The sequence below is a fragment of the Episyrphus balteatus genome, chromosome 1 (genome assembly GCF_945859705.1).
Source record: "Episyrphus balteatus chromosome 1, idEpiBalt1.1, whole genome shotgun sequence".
Taxonomy (NCBI): domain Eukaryota; kingdom Metazoa; phylum Arthropoda; class Insecta; order Diptera; family Syrphidae; genus Episyrphus; species Episyrphus balteatus.
The window spans coordinates 96,094,432-96,117,879 of record NC_079134.1 but is presented as its reverse complement, the minus strand read 5'-3'; the positions used below and the strand labels follow the sequence as shown (position 1 = coordinate 96,117,879).

The 23,448-nt window shown below is 30.9% G+C and overlaps 1 protein-coding gene across 9 annotated transcripts in view; it reads right to left on the bottom strand.

Moving 5' to 3' along the window:
* The window catches only part of LOC129906160 (protein 4.1 homolog), a 232,518-nt gene that overhangs the window by 63,322 nt on the left and 145,748 nt on the right, over positions 1-23,448 (bottom strand). For 6 of the 9 annotated variants that reach the window (XM_055981817.1, XM_055981821.1, XM_055981819.1 and 3 more), the window contains exons 2-8: positions 7,213-7,390; positions 6,906-7,148; positions 6,639-6,841; positions 6,431-6,583; positions 6,010-6,368; positions 5,815-5,948; positions 3,112-3,210 (exon numbers count right to left, since the gene is read on the bottom strand). In XM_055981817.1, coding sequence (XP_055837792.1) covers positions 3,112-3,210; positions 5,815-5,948; positions 6,010-6,368; positions 6,431-6,583; positions 6,639-6,841; positions 6,906-7,148; positions 7,213-7,356 — 1,335 coding nt within the window. In that variant the 5' untranslated portion in view covers positions 7,357-7,390. The remainder of the gene's footprint in view (positions 1-3,111; positions 3,211-5,814; positions 5,949-6,009; positions 6,369-6,430; positions 6,584-6,638; positions 6,842-6,905; positions 7,149-7,212; positions 7,391-23,448) is intronic. The other 3 variants (XM_055981820.1, XM_055981818.1, XM_055981823.1) reach the window with 1 other exon arrangement.

The following is a 23,448-nucleotide window of genomic DNA, read 5'->3' as shown; positions in this document are numbered from 1 at the left end:
AAATTTGACAGCTATTTTTTTTATTTTATCTTGTTCTTGTTTTCGTATCTATTTTTATTTAAAAAAAAGCACCAAAATATACAAAAAACAACATCAGGGGGCTCTATGTGCAACGAAAACATTTAAATAAATTAACAAAAGTTAGTATACACCCAAATAATATACATCCGACGAAGCGAACTCTGCCACTGACGAAATCAATTAAAGCAAAACAGCAAAAAAAAGAACAAGATCAAAGAGAGACGTCAAAATGAGTCTCAAAATTTTCGACCGGGGACTCACAGGGTAAAAAATCTTCCATCCCTCTTTTTCGAACTTTCTTTCTCCCTTACTCTTCATTGAATCTTGACTCTTGCGTCTTCATGTAAAAGCAGACAAAGCAGACTAACTAACTTCTAAACCTGAACAACAAGACTAGAAGAGTTTTCTCTTCGGGAAATGAGATTGAATGGGCACTAAGTACCTTTCAAATCACCACAGTGGATAGCATCTTCCTGTATCGCTACAACATAAGATGAAGAATAGTTAATGCCTATCTTATCAACATTCATTTGCAAAATAGTTAAGAAAGATTTTTTCTGTAGATCTAACAAAGATGCCTCTGAAAAGATTTTTAAAAGATTTTCGTTTTCAAATTCAGTTTGTGTGTTTATATTAAGGTAAATATGGTAAGCGGCCGAATTGCAAAAATTTGTAAATACTACCTAAACTGTAAGTATATATATATACTATACATATTATACATAAAATGAAAATTTAAAAATTAAATTTTGAATTGCCCCATAATATAACCCACACAGTGGCGTTCCCCATTGGGATCGATAATTGTTAAACATAACCAGTCATGAACAAATAAGTTAAAGAAACGCACTCTGAAATTGAGTCCCTAGTCCCTACTTCCTACTTGAATTAAGTTTAATTAGTATTCACAGGGATCTGATTCTGATGCGATGGATCTCAACATACCAGGCTTTGAGGAGCTATTTCCGTTTGTGTTCGAGACTCTAGACCAAATAAGAACATTGGAAGGTGATGCAAAGAACTTAAAAAACGATATGGATTTCGAGTTCTTGATTAGCTTAAAGGTTATAAATATGGTTTACCAACTCTCGTTGTCATTAAGTCGTAGTTTCAAGGCGTAAATTTAGACTTGGTCCAAGCTAAGAATCTCGCGAAAGATTTAAGGGATCAACTAAAAATTAAACGGGGAGAAAACGACTCATTTTCGAAATTTTTTGAAGATGCGAAAAAATAGCTGAAGTCCTTGACATAGTCGTTAAACATAAGAGAATAGTGAAACGACAAAAGAATAATTCGAACCTTTAGGTTCAAAGTACAGAAAAGAATATTTTCGCGTAACAGTTTTCAATCCTTTTCTCGATTTCTATGTAATGGGCCTTGGAGAAACAATAAAAATATACTAGAAGAGTTTTCGGTTCTTTCCAAGGATTCTTCGACTGAAATAGACAAAGCAGCTAAAGAATTTAATGAAACTGTTGAATTTTACACAAAATTTGGCTGCAGGACCATCTTCTATTCTTCCAGAGAGAAAACTAGACCATATAAAATAGAACAAAAACAATAAGATTTCCTTATGGTTTTCATTTAAGAAGAAAATATTATTTAAACAATCGGGTTTTCCTTTTTGTTTTAAAATATGCACTTGTAAGGTTTTGCTAAGAAAAACTGAAGACTTCAACTCTCTAGTCGCACATCTGCAACCTATACCAACTCACTATAAAAGTATTGGTCACAATTTTTGTGAAATGTTTATTAAAATTTTAAAAAGATTTTCTCCATGAAAATAATAAGAAATCTCTATGGAAAAACCTTATTAATTGATGATTTTAATAAGGTTTCTTCATAAAACAGTTCAATAAGAAAATCTGTTAGTTTTTCTGTGAAGAATTAAAAACTCAGAAAGTCCAGAGTTTTAAAACTAATATGAATCGGTTTCTCCTTTTAAATCCCTTCCTATTTTCCTGAAGCTCGCACTGTGTTTAACATATTAAGGGTATTTAACTCCCTTTAGTGGGCGTAAATTATATATATATAAAAAAAAAAAAAAAGATATTTGATCAGAAGGAATAATACTTCCTCTAAGAACTCATTGGAAGCGCTCGATAGCTGCCCCGAAGAAAGCTTTCCTAATATATATGAAGGGTAGGGATGCCATCAGATAGTGCTCAGTAAATACTATAAGACCTCATCATTTGTTTATTTTTGACAAAAAGTGGGCATGTGCCGTTTTTCCCCTGGACCCTTCATATATTTTATTAAAGATATTAGCTACACTGCTGGTTAAAGAGAATTAAAACAATACAAAGAAGCATTATTCAGACTTAAAAAAAAAACGTGCGAATTAGATCCATCCCCCCTTACCTTTTTTTCTTTTTAAACAATTTAAACATGTTTTTAATAGGCCTAAAAAATTTATTTCAGAAAATTGTTAGACACTTTTTTTTTGGGACGTGGCTATTGATCTTACAGCCGGATTGCCTAGTCATTGGTGTCAACTGTAGGTTAATTTGATGCTAAAAATAAAACATGGGTAACCACTTTGAATTTTGTGTGGGAATATTTTATAAACCAAACAGTTAAATACTTTATTCTTTGTTTCAAAGCTAACAAATTATTCATTGTTTTTATATCGTCCCCTTCCCGCAAAATAATCGTTTGTGCCAAATTAGATTTTGAATTATAGACAATTTAATAGTACTTTTTAAACACTTAAAACGAATAAGCTATAAATTTTTTTGTGTTAATGATATCAACAATTGTTGAAGAAACATTCACATCAAAATTGTCTCCAATAAGTCTAAAAACAAAAGAATATAAAAAAATTCTGTAGAATATAAAAAAATTTCTGTATCGTGAGCGCTATGTCGCTTACGATAATTTTGAGGGAAGGGCTCGATATAATAAAAGGAATATCGAATCGTATTAAATTAAGCAAAATATTCAGGGGAAATATCATAGCAAAATTTTTTTTTTTTCGAGCAAACAAAAGACAACGTAAAATAGAACTAAATACAAAAAATACTTTCAAAGGATTAGAATAGATAAAATTGAGAAAACATATCATGATAGTTAATTGTCTTTTTTAATAACCTGCTCGTCGATAATGTAATCGGCACCCGTCTCGTAATCTCCTTCAATTGAACTCTGTGACGAAGCAGAAGCTGTACCAGTGCTTGATTCACGTTTCAACTGTTGTTGTCATCAATTAAATTTTAGTTTTGTATTGCATTAGTAAATAGATTTATTTATTTTGTAATACACCATATAAGCTAAGTGATTTACAACCAATGTGTTGTAGACTGTGTTGAAATGTTGTATATGAATTAAGTAAATTAATTTACGGCCGATTTCTTTACAGAGTCCTACCAAGTGATTTCTTCACAAAAGTCCTAAGCCTTAGTACTGTCAAATTGGTACCGAGTATTAGTTAGGACTCGGTTTTTCTTCGTTCCAAAGGAAAAACTTACTAAATACGATTTCAATAGCAGTTAGTGAGTTTTTCCTTTGAACCAACGATTTGTTAAGACCTCGAAATCGGGATTGCGTAGACACTCTGCATTTGCATTTCTCGACGCCCGACAATGCTGGAAACCATTTACGATTAAAGTTATACTCATACTTGGAAAAGAGTAGCCTACGACTACTCAAAGTATGATCTGTCGAGTCCATTTTTTGGGTGCAACAATTTTTGAACCACAGTATCACAAATAGATGTCCGACATCAATCTTCCAGTTTCGAACACAAAATAATATGTTTGTTTCATTAACAAATACTTTTGGAGGCTATGTGCAAGCTCGTCTACAAGTCATGTTAAAATAATGCGATTTGCACCGATGACTTATATGAGACATAAAACACACCAAAAAAGAAATGCGCCTTAAATGTGAAGGAATGCTCAGGTATAAATGTGAAGGAATGCTCAGGTACTAACTTTTCGTTAGTACTAGTGCTAGGACCTGGGGGTCAATTCCCTATCTGTGAAACTGTGATATGATAAGTTTTATCACGTTTTTATAATAAATTCGATTCTTGATTTGTGAAATAAAATCTTTTCACATGATAAATTACACTGTGCAAGTTTTTTGAAAAAAAATTTTGAAACAGGCGCGCGATTAACTGTTTCGCCATACTTCGGACCCGAGAAATCCATTGGCATCATTAGTTTTTCGATTTATCGGTACGACTTCGAACAAAATTTTTTTTGAAAGTTTTTTCAATTATTTTGAGAATTTTCCACTGTTTTTAGTCATTTTTCAATCAAAAACATTGTTTATATTGCTAATAATTCTACTCAAACGTTATTTGCTACCAGTAGAAAGACATTGTAAACAATTTTGAACATTTTTTTTTGATAGTTTAGTGATTTTTTTTTTGAAAAAATTAAAAAAAAATCGAAATTTTTTACACTGTTATCGTTTTTTCGCTGTTTTTGTTCTCTTTTGCACAAATACATAGAATGTTTTCCATTAAAAATTAATTTAACTGTTAATTTAGTGTTGGTTAAACTTTGACATACTATCGATAGCATCGATAACAAAAAAAATATCGAGTATATCGATACTTCACAAAACTATCGATAGTTTCAATACTTCCAAATTATTTTACCACAAGGCTACCGATATTATCGATAGCTTTGAAATTAATTAAACACAATTTGAACTACAAGTTAAGTTTTCGTTTGACATTGGATGTAAACAACGAATTAACATAGTGTTTGGTAGATATCGATAGTTTCCATTGCCGATTGTATCGATAGTTTTAAGAAAACTATCGATAATATAGGTAGCCTTGTGGTATAATAATTTGGAAGTATTGAAACTATCGATAGTTTTGTGAAGTATCGATATACTCGATATTTTTTTGTTATCGATGCTATCGATAGTATGTCAAAGTTTAACCAACACTAAATTAACAGTTAAATTAATTTTTAATGGAAAACATGCTATGTATTTGTGCAAAAGAGAACAAAAACAGCGAAAAAACGATAACAATGTAAAAAATTTCGATTTTTTAAAAATTTTTTCAAAAAAAAATCACTAAACTTTCAAAAAAAATTGTTCAAAATTGTTTACAATGTCTTTCTACTGGTAGCAAATAACGTTTGAGCAGAAATATTAGCAATATAAACAATGTTTTTGATTGAAAAATGACTAAAAACAGTGGAAAATTCTCAAAATAATTGAAAAAATTTTCAAAAAAAATTTTGTTCGAAGTCGTACCGATAAATCGAAAAACTAATGATGCCAATGGATTGCTCGGGTCCGAAATATGGCGAAACAGTTATTCGCGCGCCTGTCAAGAATTTCGACTTGCACAGTCTTATTTATCACAACCCAATATGTTGTGAAAAATAATAAACAAATAAAAAACACAATTTAAAAAAAATAAACAATCTCAACTACACCCGGATCCGAACCTAAGCCGGTCCAGTAAAAGGCGAATTTAGTACACATTTAATCACATTGAGTTTGAGAATCGCATAAGGGGTGCCTGTGAAGTGATAAAATGAAAAAAAAAACTTTGTGAAAATTGAAATGATATTATTTCTATCACTTCACAGCTTCACAGATCGGGAACTGACCCCCAGGTCTATCTAGACCGGGTAGTAAGCTGGCTTAGTACTCATGTGAAGAAATTGGCCGTTAATGTACAAACACAAAACCATAAAAAATAAGTTAATAAAAGTTGAATATTAGTATCTATAAATCAATTTGTTTTTGAATTTTTTTTGCATATTTGTCATTCGTGGATTTATTCTTACAAGTGATTTATATATAAGAACACAAACATACCTTTTCTTTGTTATCCTTTTTCAGTGGACTACGGTTGCGAGGTGGATCTAAATCTGGAATGTGATCTGGTGGATGTCCCATAGTGTGACGCTTTTGGGCATATTTTTCACGTTCTTTTTCAGCTAAGGCTAAGGCTGTGTTCAAACTAAATGTATTAAGAGTATCTACAAAACGAAACATACAAAAGTATCTCACCATCCATGCTTCTACTAGTTAAACGACGTCCCGATAAGCTTCGATCAAACTTTGGGGCTGTGCGCTCTACAGGATTTTTCCTAGTTTCGTACATAGTTCGACCAGAGTAACGGAACTTAGATCCAAATCTTGGGAACAGACTTGATTTCGAAGGTTTTTCTGGTGCCATTAGACGGAAAAATGTATGGTGCTCAACACATGACTTCCATAGTTTTTTTGCGGCTCTGTGACTGGCTAACTTAAAGCCAATAGTTGACTCATACTGTTCGAAATCACCTGGACGGATTTTGATGTAAAAATTGTGACGTTTGTAAGATATTTTCAAAATCTTTGGCCAAGCAAATCGATTTATTCGTAATCTAGCAAAATTAAAGAAATTTTTCAAATTTAAAGCTTTTTAATTTTATTTATTTTTTTTTACTTATCGCGATAAACAAGCAATCCAGATGCGCAAACACCCAACATGATGTCAACACCTTCAGAATCTTTAGCAGGGTGCAAATCTACACCGTACATAGCAAGTTTCTTTGCATTTTCTAAGTAATGCAGTTCTGCTTCGGCTGGTGACTGCCCTCTATAAAATTGAATGATATAAAAGGGAAGTTTTTCGTACATGTGTGCTATCTTACTTATGAGTTTTATGCAAATCCATTACTTTTTGTTCTAACTCGGAGTTCTGGTTGGGTGCAATTTTAAAATCCTTTAAGTAACCTCTATCCGGCATTTCTTTTGGATCGTAGTCACCCATCTCAGATTGAACAAGATAAGAACCTAAAAGTGCGTGGGTAACAAATGTACATGGTAGACGTTCTTCTAATATGTCATTTCGAATCTAGAAAGAAAATTTAATTTATGAACTCAATTGAAAATAAAATATGTATAATGCATCATTTTACTTGAAGACAAAGTTGGTATCTGGTAATATCTTCTTGTAGTTGAGCTGGTTCCGGAGGATAGAATTTTACAGCAAATTGTAGCACCCATGGATCAGTACGAAAAATTTTAGCCACCGGCCTCTCTAGGTCTAACCAAACACGATCATCAGTTGCGATTTGGTATATTAATCCAAAATAATCTTTCTCTAAGATATTCAAGCCCGCACAAATAGAATTGAGTAAATCTCGTCCTTTAGCTTTACGCTATTTAAAAAAAAAGAATATTGAAACATTTCTAAAAATAGGTTTTATTGGATTTTTATTTTACATCAATTGTAACATCTAAGATAGAACCATCAAGTAGAGTCACGCGCGCTGAAGCAGCTTTTGATGTGGAAACAGATCCAGACTTTTTCATTATAGGGGTCTCTGTCTCCGTTCCAGCGGAAGCAGATTTTGTTTCTGCCGGCATCTTTATCGTAGAAGGATTTTAAAGGGACTGTATTCTATGAAAATAAGCATAACATTTGTTTAATATAAGGAAACAGCATATTAGTAATTCTAATAACAAAAATTATGTGTCAAAAGTTAATTAGTGAAGTATTTTATATTTAAAATGCTTCTTAATAATCATTTACAAAACAGGCAAGTAGTCCTGGAAATTCAAACAAGAACTTCAATTTCGATTCCCGGGTGGAAATCAAATAACTTCACGTTCAGAACTGAGTCCAGTCAAAATAGTCAACAAAATGGACATAACTTGGATAGAACCGAAAATTGGTATAAAACTTAGGGCTCGAATTTTAATACGCGAATACTTTTATTTGAAATATTAATGACTAAGGCCGTGTGTGAATTGCGTTAAATAGTTAACACCGTGTAAAATTTTTGACACTATTGAGGTTAATAAAAAAAATTTCAGCTGTATCGATTATTGTTTAAAATTTGTTCTGCCTTTTTTCTGACATGATACTCCTTTTTAATAAAAAAACAAAACAAAATCATCTGCAAACAAAATTGAACTCAAATTTAACCAGATCCCAGAGCCCAATAAATTTTTAACAGCTGAGCATTTTTAATTCACCTCAATAGTGTCAAAAATTTTACACGGTGTCAACTATTTAACGCAATTCACACACGGCCTAAGAGTAATTAAAATAACAATTTAAATGGTAGGAAACGTGTGTTTATATTTTTAATTAAGTTTTTAAAGTTCATTTTTTCATACAAAATGTATGCAAATGACGACCACGAGGAACAATTTTTTTTTTTAACAGTTCTTTTCACATACCCAAACTTGTCCCCATCTCAAATCCTATAGTGAGTCCAAGCACGGGGGGTTGCAGGGGGCAGCATGCACCCAGATACTAATCTCACTTTTAATTTGCATACATTTTGTATGAAAAATTTCATTATTTATTTTTTAATCATACTTAGGGGTGTTTCGGTTTCCTCACTTTAATATTTTAAAGGTATTCTTTTGAGACCCTAAGCTAGGGATGGGAAAAACCGGTTTCGGTTTTTTTGCTTCGGTCAACCGGTTTTTTTTCGTTTTTGTTCTCCCGGTTCAAACCGGTTTTCCAAAAAAAAAAAAACGAAAAACCGGCTGAAAAAAACATCGAACAAAAAAAGACCCGACGAGTCAAATAACTGAAAACCCTCAAAACTTTCATACCCTCTCAACTAACCATATAATTATAAATTTTCATTTATATTCAGCTTAAAAAATTCCTCAAGCTCCTACAAAATCAAACTAAAAACCGCTTTAGTTAGGGATTTTCTTCGAAAATTTTTTTTTTGTTGACAAATTAGGTTAATTTTTTTTCAAATCAAGCAAAAAAACAGAAAACGGGTTTTTCTAAAAACCGTTTTTTTTTGGCCCGGCTTAACCGAAAGAAAAAATACCGGAAAACCCGAAAACCGGTTTTTGTACAAACAATCGTCATCCCTACCCTAAGCTCACTGTAAAAACAAAAACAGAATTCTAGATGTGCGCCCTTAATGAAAAGTCGCCCGACTCTTTTCTTTATGTGTACTGTTATGTATATTAGGGTGGTCGTTATTTTCCAAAAATTGGAATTTCTATGCTCCCAAGGGCTTATATGGTTGGAAATAAATAAAAAAAAATATTCCCCAAGTTCCAAGTCTCTAAATTAATTTTAACCCGTGCCGAAAAGCGGTTGAAGTTTCTTATGGGAATAACATGGGGTTTTTGACCTTGTCCCATCAAATTTAAATTCCAGCCAAACTATTCGTTCTAAAAATCTGAAACTTGGCAGACTTATACCTTATAGTTGTAGCAATCATGTGGATTTTTTTCAGATTTTTAACTATTATAGTTTCGGATATTCAGCTCGGTAAAGAAAACCATTTTTTTCAGACTTTTTTCATTTTTTTTCAAAAAAAAAAAAAAATAGTAATAATAATAAATTCCTTATTCGTTTATGAGTAATTCCATGTGAAAAGAATATAGAAAAAATATAATAAAATAATCCCCCAAAAAAATTAGCAAGTGAGTAGAATGAATTAATAATACAATTCCGGCTTTTCAGAAAGATATCAATTATAACTGTAAGTGTTACCGTTGATTTTTAATAAGTTTTTAAGTATTTTACGTCATATTTTAGAAAAATGCCCCTCCCGCCTAAACGAGGGGAGATAGAACCCCTCTCCCATAGTAAAAAATTATTGTATTGAACTCCTCTACAAAATACCGTTATCAATTCTTGTCGCCTAAGTTATCTTACTCGTGCCGAGTCTCATTATGGTTTTATGTACAAATTTGGGAAAAAACAGCTTAAAAGTGAAAAAATCATTACGAAACTATTTTTATTGAAAAGATCATAATTTTTTACTTAAAAAAAAAAATTAAAAAATGGGTTTTTTAGAAAAAAAAAATAAAATGTGTTTTTCACCTTTTTTGTAATAGATCAGCTTAAAATGAATTATAATTTCATTTTTAATAACGGTTTTTGAAAGGTCTAAATATCACCCTACAAATGCAAAAAAAACCTTAATTGAATTATGTATAAAGTCGCAAGAAATATGCAAAAAAGTAATTAAAGATCATATTTTTTTTACTCTCAAAAATTGAGTGACTTAGGGAATTAATTCATTCTACTCACTTGCTAATTTTTTGGGGGGATTATTTATATACAGAAGTTCATATTTGAGCTAAGGAACCGTTAAAAAATGACACAACAAGATTTTATGACATAGGTATTTTTCCTATATTCTTTTCACATGGAATTACTCATAAACGAATAAGGAATTTATTATTACTATATTTTTTTTTTTTTTTGAAAAAAAAAATTAAAAAAGTCTGAAAAAAAATGGTTTTCTTTACCGAGCTGAATATCCGAAACTATAATAGTTAAAAATATGAAAAAAATCCACATGATTGCTACAACTATAAGGTATAAGTCTGCCAAGTTTCAGATTTTTAGAACGAATAGTTTGGCTGGAATTTAAATTTGATGGGACAAGATCAAAAACCCCATGTTATTCCCATAAGAAACTTCAACCGCTTTTCGGCACGGGTTAAAATTAATTTAGAGACTTGAAACTTGGGGAATATTTTTTTTTATTTATTTCCAACCATATAAGCCCTTGGGAGCATAGAAATTCCAATTTTTGGAAAATAACGACCACCCTAATGTATATGTGATGATGTCTGTTTGGGTACTGTCTAAAACAGAAATACGTATTTCTATTTTTGTCAAAAATAATGTACAAAACTACACCATTCAAGAGTACCCAAACAGGAATTGGGCTGAAAATGTTGAAAAAAGTAGAATATTTCTGTTTTAGGCAGTACCCAAACAGGCCTTATGTATACTGTGGATCATTGTATTAATAGGGAAGAGTTGCCTATTTGCTGCCGTCGCACAATGGGGCAAAACTCAAAAAAGCTGGCATTTAATCAAATCATAAAGTTAAGCTTTGTTTTGAACTATTTCTCTTTCTCTTCTTTCTCTTTGAAATATAATAGAGAATTAGAAATGAGAGAGAAAAAATTAATTTTAACCAAGTGTAATTCAGGAGATTGTCTCAAAGGAAGAGAAAGATCACTTTTGGGTAGAATTTTTACGACTTTTTATCATTTTGGGTTGTTTCAGTAAATTGTGTACTGTTTATTATTTATTACTTGTACTAAGTTGAATCTTTTTGAAATGGAATCAGTGAGCTTGGGTACGTTCTAATGAATTTTTATGGAAAATATGCATTCAAAATATTTTAATTCGTAGTCAAAAATGAAAAATAACCTTAAAATAATGTATTTTTCAGCTCTCTTCTGAAAGCCTTAGTTATTTAGTTGCGTTCGCCGTAAAACGCCAATAAGTTTTATATGTCATTTTGTTTTGCGTTTTGTCTAGTTTTAGAATATGAAAAGTTTTCTTGCTACTTTTTGCTACCCTGTGTGAATTGTTCATTTTTGGTTGATGACGTCATTTTCTATAAATGCACCTTTTTTAGTAAAAATTGAGAGTGAAAAAGACATCTAAATTATTTAATTCGTTCATTAATTAAATGTGTATTTATATATAGTAAAATATTAAAAAAAAAATTGATTGAATAAATTTATTTAAAAAAAATAGTAGGTAATAAAATAATTTTTAAAAAAATCAAAATTTCAAAATTGTCAACCCTATTTTGTATTTAATTTTTTTTTATAATTGCAATTGTGTTACTATTTTATAAAAGGCATTCAAAGTTTAAATTAAACTGATTTTCCGAAAAATTTTGAATATCTTAAAAAAATGTATGGGTGGTAAGCCTAGAAATGGACGTGGCCATTCGAAATTTTGGCTATGAACTAACATTTGAATAAGTAGGATTTGTTCCAAATTTCAAGTGTCCAGTTCATTTGGTTGATTTAATGCCACCTTTTTGCCATTTTGCCCCATTGTGAGTCGCCAGTTTCCGGCCACCTTTGGGAAAATTGTTACTAGTGATTTCGTAGGCTTTATTCCAATTTCTTCTCTTATGCTGTTCTCTTATATTTAAGAACTACATAGGGTAAACAACCCAGTGACCGACACTGGGTAGTACAAATCATTCTTTAAACAATATAACTGTATATTGTACGAAAATTAAAATTGAATATTTTGTTAGAGAATTGCTTTATAGATCTATTTTAATTTAAGTTATTAAAAATTAAAAAACATAATTTAATTTTACGTGGGGTGTTCATAACTAAAATATAATGTTCAACGAAATTCAGTGACCGACACTGGTGTCCATAACTGGCGCAATTAGACACGGTATTAGTTATGGACACCGTTCTTTTTGTGCCATTATTTTCAAATCACTTTTTGTTGGCTCCTAAGGCCTAGTTTACAGTTCACCGTGTAAAAAAAAAAACTAAAGATTCAAAGCATCGCGTAGCGCTTTTAAATAAGTTTATAAAGGGGGTTTCCTTTCGATTGTGTAAAATTACTTTAAAAAAGTGTGAAAGGAATCTGAACACGGTTCATTCGATTTATGCAAGGTGTGTGTATTGTTTAACAATCATTTTCATGCACACGCTAAAAATTTAGCCCTTGTTTGCCTATTTTTATTTCCCTTAAGTTCACGCATACTAGCTTTTAATTTACAAAGAAAACTTCCACCTTCAATTTCGAGGTCAAATCTTCTTTGTGTTCCTAAATCTTTCTTTTTAATTTTAAGGCATGTAACGTTTTGTCTGGGTCCTTATTCTGGTTCTGTGAAAAAATTGAATGATAAAATTTTCACCATCGGAGTTTTCATTCGTCTTTTCATTTTATCATTCTATTTTTGCTTTTAAGCTACCTGTCCCTACATTTTTCTACTGATTAAATAGATACGATAATAGTCAAAACGTTAACGTATGATCGTAAAAATATAATTTTTGACGTATTCTATGGCAACTTTTAATTTTTTTGTTAAAAAAAAGGATGCATTTCCTTTTTCCATCAAAATTTGTGTCTTGATATATGTAGGTACGTAGTTCAACGGTTGTTTGTATTGCTGGACTGCTAATTTTTTTATGTGGGCTCGAGCTCCTTTTACGTACGTATTATTCTTTTCACAGAAAATATTTCGATGAGAAAATTATTTTCATGTGATAGAATTTTGACTTTAATATCCATGTTTCCACTAAAACCAGAATCGATGAAAACTATTTGCATCAAACTTTTTACAGGACCAGAATAGCCCGCACCTAAAGTACAACAGAGAACAGGTGTCGAATCACGGCACACGGTTGTTAAGGTATGAACGCTATCTGTACCTACCTTTTTCTTTTACCGTGATTCGACCCCAGGTATTGAAAATTAAGTTTTGTTATGCGTTGAACTGTAAGCTAGGTTTAAACCGTTATTTTCAAGTACTTGAGTGTTCGTCGGCGTCGACATTTCAGGCTATTGTTTAAAATGGCAAAAACAGAAGCAAAACAAAGACGAAGATCTGCAAAGTGCATTAAATGCAGTTGAATGCTTAGCTGCATTTACACTCTCATTTTTTTATGTTCCTTCTTGAACTAACACCGTACAACACCGAGAGAATGTCAGTAGTAAAACCGTCTTGTTGTTCGGTTCTAATTCAAAAACGGACATCTTACACACCGGCGATAAAACCAAGACTGTAAATGCAGCTTAGCTATGGGTGTCCATTACTAAAAAAATCGGGTGTCGGTAACTAAAAACCCGGTAAGGTATTAAATTTTTAATTTTGATATTTTTAAGGAATTACTAAATTATTTATTATACTTAAAAACCATTACTTATAGTTTAATTAACCATTTAAATAATTAAAATTAAAGCAGTGTAGGGAAAGTTATGAATTTTCAAACACAAATTGTGCCTTAAGGGTGTCGGTCGCTGGGTACGTTACCCAAAGAGCGAAATTTTGGAATAAAGCCTACGAAATCACTAGATATAACGATTTTCCGAAAGGTGACCGGAAGCTGGAGACGGCCGCTAATAGGCAACTCCACCCTATTTCTATAGTACTATCATGAAGTCGAATTTAGTATTAGTATTAGTATTTAGTATTATATTAGTATTTAGTTCAAGTTACCACTATTTTGAGGTGGTTCTCAGTGTATTTATTTCATACAAATTCTGCTTTTCTAAGTTACCACCAGAGTTCCTAAGATCGTTTAACTTCATGATAGTACTATGGAAACATGGTATAAAAAGAGAAGGTATGATCTTTAGAAAAAAGTCTGTATCGAGAACTGTCCAAATTTAAAAATGGCTTAAGTTTTTGACAGCTGCCCATTGAAATTGTTATTGTCTTGGAAATTGTTGTTGCTTTTGACGCAAATTTGCCAAATTATACGTCAAAAACTTATTACTCCATTTTGTAAAATGGCGACTCTAATGATCATACCTTGTCTTCTTATACCATGCTATGGAAATATATATACAATGCTGTGGATTCGAACAATTTTAAACATTTATGCCATAAGCAAACTATACCAAGAATGAAAACTGAGCGGTCAAATGACGTTTGCCAACAAGCTCCGAGGTGTGGTGAATCACCTACCAATTGTGTTGCATATTTACGCACACATACACACTTGGTGAGTGATTCACCACAGTGGTGGCTAAATTTTTCAGTTATATTTGTTGTTGCTTTGCACATATATTCACGGACTTCATACCAAAATTACAAAAACAACACTGTCGAGTTACTTAGCGGTTAAAATTGGTGTCAAATGAAAAATAAGTTGATATTGAAAATAAAAAAATAGGGTTGCCACTTCTAAAATGGGAACTTCCATGTGGCAACCCTATTTTAAAGGAAAAATTGTCACATAACTAATACATTCATATCTTTGTTGTTTGGCCAGATAAAAAAATTTTTGAAATGCAAAACAAAAGTCAAATTAGTAAAAAAAACTATAAAATAATATAAAGAAAATAACCCTACAAATGTGGCAACCCCATTAAAATGAAAACAAAACTGACAAAAATCTTCTTTGAACAAAACAGTATACCTTTTTATGCACCAGAAAGCTAAACTTTACACCATATTTTAGATAATACTCTCTTCTTTCTAAAAAATGTCGGGTGCCAACTCTCAAATGCAGACAAGTACTCGGCAACCCTACTCAAATGCTAAAAAAAACACTAAAATCACTTACTTTTAAACCAAAGTGTATCATATTTGATAGAGTTAAAGGATATAACATACATAATATTTTAGCTAAGACTTTCTTTTATCTAAAAATTGTCGGGTGACACCTCGTAAATGCAGACAATTACTCGACAACCCTACTCAAATGCTAAAAAACACTAAAATCACTTGTTTTTAAGCCAAAGTGTATAATACATCATGTTTTAGCTAAGACTCCCTTTTGTCTTAAAAATGTCGGATGCCACCTGATGTATGTTTTAGCATTTAACTCTTTGAAATATTATACACTTTGACTTAAAAACAAGAGAGTATGAGTACTTGTCTGCATTTACGAGGGCAATGAAACATTTTTACCAATTTTCATTGATGTAACAATTTTTTCCCAGTTTTTGTTTCACTAATTCTGAATTTCATCATTTCTTAGAAGAAACACCTTTTCACTCAAGATAATTTTGTACACTTTATAGATTCTTAATTCTTATTACAAACAAAACTTTTTCACCAAGTTTTAAGAATTAATTAAATTTAAGTCAGCTGTTATAATACCTTTCTCCCACATAACTCAACCCATCGAATTAACACCCTTGCTCCAAAAATATTTTTAAGAACTTTAAGAATTCTTTGTCCCTGCCTTATCTTAAACCTTCATCCCAAATTTTATCAGTGTAGCATGTTTTTAACATGGGTTTCGGTTATATTTTACCTGTTGAAGTCGAAAAACAAGTACCCTTGTTTTTAATCGGTTATAACTTTTCTAAGAGCAATCGTATTGACCTTATTTTTATGTCATAAGATTCAGCATCAAAAAATACCTTAAAAACATGTGTCATATGATAATATTCGATACCTAAACAATTTTGTTCACAATATTTTTGACATTCGACCCCTACCTAGGGATGGCGGTTGTTAGTACAAAAACCGGTTTTCGCTTGTTCCGGTTTTTTTTCTTTCATTTAAACCGACCGGTTTTAAACCGGGCCAATAAACCGGTTTTTGGAAAAACCGGTTTTCGGTTTTTTTTTTTTGCTTGATTTGACATAAAAAACAAAATTAAACCTAATTTGTCAACCAAAAAAAAACTTTTCGAACAAAATCCCTGAGCAAAGCTTTTTTTAGTTTGATTTTGTTATAAGGCCCAATTTATTGACTCTCCATTAAACTTTAATCGCCATTAAAAAAGGGAATTTCAAAATTAAAAACCAAATTCTTTTAATTCAGTCTCTTTTAGAATTTTTTTGAAGTTTGGCATCATTAACTAATTGAGCATTAAATTTAAAAGTCGTTTTAGTTAAAACACCAAATTCGACCTTTTAAGAGGGATTTTTAGAGCAGACGAAGGTTTTAAACAGGATTTCTATTTATTCACTCTCCATTAGCGTCAAATGTCATTTCATTTATTATTTTATTAAACAAAGTTTCAGTGTAAGTTAACAATTAAAAATGAATAAAACATGCATGAATATGGAAAAATGGGATGGTGAGAATGTGTTCAATCAATTTCATAAGACCAAAGTTTGGTAATTGGTAATTTTGGTTTACAGAACAAAGGCGAAAAAAACACCCTTCCACCCATTTTTTTGTATAGACTTTTTTATCCTTGGTTTTTATCGCAATAGCAAACTTTTTGCCAAGTTTCATGAGTGTGACAATTTTTTTTTATTTGTTGATTTAATTTACTATTTTACCTGTAGGTACTAATAAACCATTTCATGAAATCTAATTCAACTCAACATAAAACATGTAAAAATTCGCAAAACAAACAAATATATTTTGTCGTCCGCTACTACGGACAAAACCTAGCTCATGAGAGGACAAAAAATAATGAAAAAACTGAACTTCCAAAAGAAAAAAACACATCTGTCAAATTCGATGTTAGACAATCGTGTTCAGACAAAATCGAAGACACGATTGTCTAACATTGAATCATAATAAGAAATGGCGAGCCTCCACAAGACATTTCTTGCTAAGACACGTCAACATGACAAAAATTATCTCCTGTGGAGGCGGCCTGTTACATAACATAAAAAAATTGTTTTAAGCCTCGCCTCTATTAGAAACAATTATTTCAGACATTATGTCAGGCATTATTTCTGAAATTCATATTTCTTTACTTATGTGGGCAAATTATGTCGTAAAATTTAATTGTTCGCCATGATATCCCTGAGCAAATTATGAAGTTCAAAAATATAAAATAATTTATCAAAAGATTATTTCGTAAGATGATATTTTTTTTTCATTGGTTTTTTTTTCGCAATAATACATTTTTAATTAAATTTTGCCCACGAGAACCGAAATAAAACATAACAAATCACTTAAAATTGCAGAAAATGAGTGCCAGATATTCATAAGGCATAATTTCTCTTCCAATCCAAAGTATAACATAAGATTTTAAAGGAAAAGAGTAATGTAACATAAAAAAGTTCAAACAAGTGTCCAAACTCGTATATTGAGAGAAATTTGTATACAGTGTAATTGGGATATCATCAAACGCCAAAAGGAGGAGTAATAGAAGATGCTATTTGCTAAACCCTTTGAAATTTTTTTTTTTTTCCAAATAAAATTACCCCACCCCAACGCCGCAAAAGGAGTACCCTTCAAACAAACGACTACGAAACGGGTCCCACGGTGGCTCAAATTACTATGGAAATTATAATCACCGCGGAGCCGATTGCATATTGCGAATTTGTGTTCATACACAAAACGTTGTAAATGTGTGAGTTAAATGGTGTGTCGAAATGGAGAAATCAAACAGAATACAGAACTCCGTTTTCTTGCTTGAAGGGTATAACTTCAAGAACACATTTGTTAAATACCATGTCAAGACAAAATCGAATACAGAACTCTCTTGCATTTTAAGGCCGTGTGTGAATTGCGTTAAATAGTTAAATCCGTGTTAAATTTTTGACACTATTGAGGTTAATAAAACAAATTTCAGCTGTATGGATTATTGTTTAAAATTTTGTCTGCCTTTTTTCTGCCATGATACTCCTTTTTAATAAAAAAAAAAAAACTAAACCATCTGCAAAAAAAATTTAACTCAAATTTAACCAGGTCCCGGAGCCCGATAAATTTTTAACAGCTGAAAATTTTTTATTCACCTCAATAGTGTCAACAATTTAACTATAAACGGATTTAACTATTTAACGCAATTCACTCACGGCCTAAATCCCAGAATACACAATAGAAAGAAACTTCAAGTATGACATCACCAACTACATATTGTATATAGTTAAACGCCGACATTTTTTTGTGTAGAAGTTTTTATGTATTTACTTGGTATTTTTTTCTCTCTGTTTTATCCACAAGAATTTCTTATCTTTCTCTATTTTTAATATTGGGTCATTCTTTAAAAAATGTTTTCCCAATTCATTGTGTTCCACAAAAACAATAACAAGACGATTACATGTTTAAATGCAGTTTTAACCGTACAAGATTTGTTTATGTATGACATAATTCTCAATCAACTTGTATGAATGATTCATCTTCCGTTGTGGACAACGCCTCATGATGACGTGTGTATTCATGCTTTGGTTCAAATGGTGTACATTATGTACATACATATCGTGCTCATTTTATGCGACATTTGACCATTGTTCTGAACTTGAATGTAATTTAATTAACTTGGATCAGTTAGCAAAATAAAGAGAATATTAACTGACTTAAACCGACTACAACAACATTTTCATAATTATATTTCAACTTGAACTCGCTCCGTTTGGCTATTACTCGTAAATTGCTCATTCTACTTCATCACAAGCAAACCGTCGCCCTAGTATTGCAGTGCCGTACACGCCATATTGCACTTTTTGAACTAGGTATGCAGTCTATTCACTATTCTTTTGACAAAAACAACAAATTTTGGCATTTACGGCAAATTTTTCATGCAAGTTACGAACATTTTGAGAATTGTTTTGACGTACGTCTTACATCGTTTGTTTTTTTTGACGTTCGCGTATGAATAAATGAAACTTTTGATTTTCATGGCGTATACGGCAAACTCATTTTGGACAAATATTTAAATATTTTGAAAACTAAACGAATTTCAGATGTCCAATAACAAGATACATTTTAATTATATATCATACTAAAAAATCAAAAAATCCCAGCAGCTAGTTCTTTCGCAATAATCTTCCGAACATTTAAATGCGATTTCCCAAAAATGTAAAAATGGCGTATACAGCACTTCAATACTAGGGCGACGAAATATTGCTTCTAGTTTCTCTTCTACACATTAAACTCATCTTTTGAAGCAATGCTTCAAACACTCGAACTCAGCAACAAGTCGAAATTGTACGCGTATCTTAATTATTTATATAAATATATTTGATTATAATACCTATACTGTACTATTCGTATGTATAGAATTAAGTTTTCTATTCTAGGTTTATTTTATGTAGGTGGATGCACCTCTTTCCGAACAGCTCCAGTAGCCGAACACTTTCCACTTAAATATGTAGAAACAAACTGTTTTGTCCCGTTAGAAGTAAAAACCCAGTTATAGTCTATATACTATAATTTTCTCGTTCAAATAGCCTTCAGTTTGTCGGAAGATGATCGTATTTTTTTTTTTGTAAAAAAAATAGTCGCATGAAATAGTGTTTATTTGAATGAAAATATAGTTAAAGCTAAAATTTATAATTTTATGTATAAGTTTAGATTTTTTTAAATTGTTTTTATTTATTCCTATTTTAAACTGTTCGGTAATAGGAAGCCAATTTTTTCTGAGTTTCCTTTCCCCGAACACTACTGCTTGAAACTAGGTAACTGATATAAAATTCCTTTATATATATGTTTTTTAAAAAATATATATACATATATATCCGGCAGATGCTGAAGCTTTTAAATAAAAGGGCTCAGAAGTCACTGCCGAGCTTCAATGTGGGAATGGACCAGTTTAAAAGGCAAAAAGGAAAATACATATAGAATATATTTTTAAAACAGCATGCTGTTGTGAAAATATATGCTTTAATTTGATGTCGAAGTTGGATAAATGATGAAATAAATGGAATTTTGAACTTTGACAGCTTATAAATTCTAGGTGGTACATTGTTGAAAAGGTATATCTATCTCCTATTAGAAACTGTAAAAAAAAATCGAAAATGGGTAAAAATTTGACGAAGCTAGATTTTTTTCCTAACTCTAGATTTTGGGGGTGTGCGACTAGCTCTACAAAACGGGATAGGTCTCCGCCCGCGTATATTTTGAGTGTTACACCGTGTAATAGATCATCATATAATAACATTGTGATAGTTCGATTTTGCAACAGAAGCGAGACACATCGATTCTAGTTAATTCGAGTATGCTGAATTCAGTGGTGGCAACCCCCTATACTCTGATCGCTTATAGCTGATCGACCTTCAGTCTCTCGAAAATAGACGTTTAACCGTCGACCTAATTTTTATATATCGTACGTTGGAGTGCCGTATACGCCAAAATAAATTTTTTGAACTAGGTATGCAGTCTTATGTTTTCGAAGTTGCTCTTTTTAAATCTGCTATCCCTTTTTTTCTATCTTTTTTCGTTGCCGAGATATTCACTATTGTTTTGACAAAAACAAGAAATTTTGGCATTTACGTCAAATTTTTCATGCAATGTAAGAAAATTTTGAGAATTGTTTTGACGTACGTTATGTATAAAAGAAACTCCTGATTTTCATGGCGCATACGGCAAACTCATTTTGGACAAAAATTTAAATATTTTGAAAACTAAACGAATTGCACATGTCCAATAACATGTATATAAAAGACACATTTTTTTTATATATCATACTAAAATATCAAAAAATACCAGCGGTTAGTTCTTTCGCAATTATCTTCCGAACATTTAAATGCGATTTCCTAAAAATGTAAAAATGGCGTATACGGCACTTCAATACTAGGGCGACGATATGATTTATTAACTGGGAACATTAACTCCCCAGCACTGTTAAATCAAGTATCTTTTAACACTAATCGCCGTTGTCTTAGAAACGTACCACTTTTCCGCCGCACAAATTATAGCTACTATAATCCTATGTCTCTAAACCAGTTCTACGAAACTCCCTCCTCTCCTTCTTTCACCAATAACTACATATTCTTTACTTTTTTTTAATTCTTATTTTTTCTTTCTCATATTTTGTTTTTGTTATTTTTATGAAATTTTGTCAATTTCCATTTAAATGTTATATTGTTGAATTTATATAATGTTAATTTTTTTTTTCTTTTTTTAATTTTATAATTTTATTTTAAATTATTGTTACTAGTCTAGCTTGTAATAAGCAAATAAATAAATTCACTTATAGTAGAGTAACTTAAGCAAATTATTAGGGAACCCGGCCGAACAGCTCTGATTTTGACGATTTTTTTTTTCAAACGTAGGTAATTTAAAATACTTTAAAGTCTATAGATAAAAAATTGTCGGTGTTGCCGTATTGTTTTTTAAAATTAAAATTTTTTTAACAAAACCATTTTTTTGCTTAAATTTCATAAAACAAATGATAGCAATAGATTCTCTAGGTTATTTAAGGAAAATATATAAAAGGCAGTAAGTGACAATCTTCCATCGTTTAAGCAATAAATGCAATTTTCTAACATTCTGACCTCAAACACAAAAAAAATATTTTGAAAACAACGGCAACACCTACAATATTTTAAAATACATTTTAAAAAAGCCAGAAGCTCATTCTTATCTCTTAAATTTAAATCCACTAAATTTAATCAAGACTTTTTGAAAAAATGGTCCTCAAAAAAAAAAAATGGTATTAGAAAAATTTAAAATGACTTTTTTCCAAACTTTTTCTAATAAAATATGAATTTATTTAAAAAAAGTTTTTGGCCATAAATATTATCAGTTGAATTTCGAAGCAAAAAAGGTAAAATATATCACACTTTTGAAAAAAAAATGAAAAATTTCTTCAATTTCAATGGTTTTTTTATTAAAACTGAATTTTTGCATTGAAATAATTAATTTTCTCAAAGACTGTGGTAAATAGGAACTTTAAATTTTTGCTATTTAACTTTCAACAGTAAGGGTTATTAAATGAATAAAAAATAATTTTATGTTTATAAAAAAAAAAATAAGTTACATTTTTTTTCAAAACTTTTATTAAAAAAAGTTCTTCGAAAATGAAATACTTTTTAATTTTGTTCATAAACCGTAATACATATTGACATTTCCTTTTATAATTTGAAATCATAATAAATGCGGCCAAAAAAATTTGAAAATAAATGCATTTTATATTACGACCAAGTTTAAAAAACAACATGTTCAAATTTTTTCAATATTTTTTTTTTTTTTCAAAAATCTGAGTTCAATTACCATTCTTTCAAAAGCCGTTCATTCAATTAACTTAATTTTAATTTTACATATATGACTAAGCTTCTAGCTTTTAAAAAATGTGTATTTGAATATTGTAGGTGTTGCCGTTGTGTTTTTTTGTGTTTGAAGTCAATTAATAAGAAAATTGCATCTATCGCTTGAACTATGGAAGATTGTCCCTCACTCCCATATATTTTTTTTTCCTTGAATTTCCTAGACAATCTTTTGGCATCAATTAATTTATGAAATTTAAGAAAAATTTTTGAAAAAAATTTGTTTTTGTTCACAAAAATCTTCAATTAAATTTTAAAAATTAAAACGGCAACACCGGCAGTTTTTAATCTATAGACTTTAAAGTGTTTTTAATTACCGACGTTTGAAAAAAAGATCATCAAAATCTAAGCTGTTCGGCCGGGTTCCCTAATATTGCCAATTTTTGAGCTTTAGTTACTCCACAATTATAGAACAATAGTTTTATTATATTAAAATAAAAAAAAAATAAAATGTTAATTTGTACCATATGTTTTTAGAAAGCTTTCGCGAGTCGCGACTACGAAATGGAAAATGGATTGAACAAAATTTTATGTTTTTTTAGCGATGGTGCCAAAGCTTTGACCGGCAACAAAACAAGGACTAATTACAAAATTGAAACTCATAATGCCAAACTCTTCATGAACACACTGCCAAGTTCTTGCATCGAAGGTACTGCCCGCAGAATTAAATAATGTGCCTAAAGATATGATCAGAGAAGTGAACTTTATAAAGACAAGGCCTTGCTAAGTCGACTGTTAAGGATTGTATGCGATGAAATTGGTTCACTCCACAATAATCTTTTTGACGACACATTTGGGTGTCAAAGGGAAAAGTATTGACAAACGTATTGAATAACGACATGAATTATTTGTGTTTTTTTACAACATTCAAGTTCTGAGCTTTTTTACCACTTAAACATCCTAAATAAGGGCCTCCAAAGAAGAGCAAAATATAAAATCAGAGGATTTCTCGGAAAACTTCGGTTATGGTCCGTGGTTCTACAAGCAAACAAATTTGATTCTTTTCGCTTGCATTCAAAAGATTCTTAAAGAAAACTAATCGGAAGAATCATTGCATTACATTGTAATGTAATGTAATGTAATGTAATGTAATGTAATGTAATGTAATG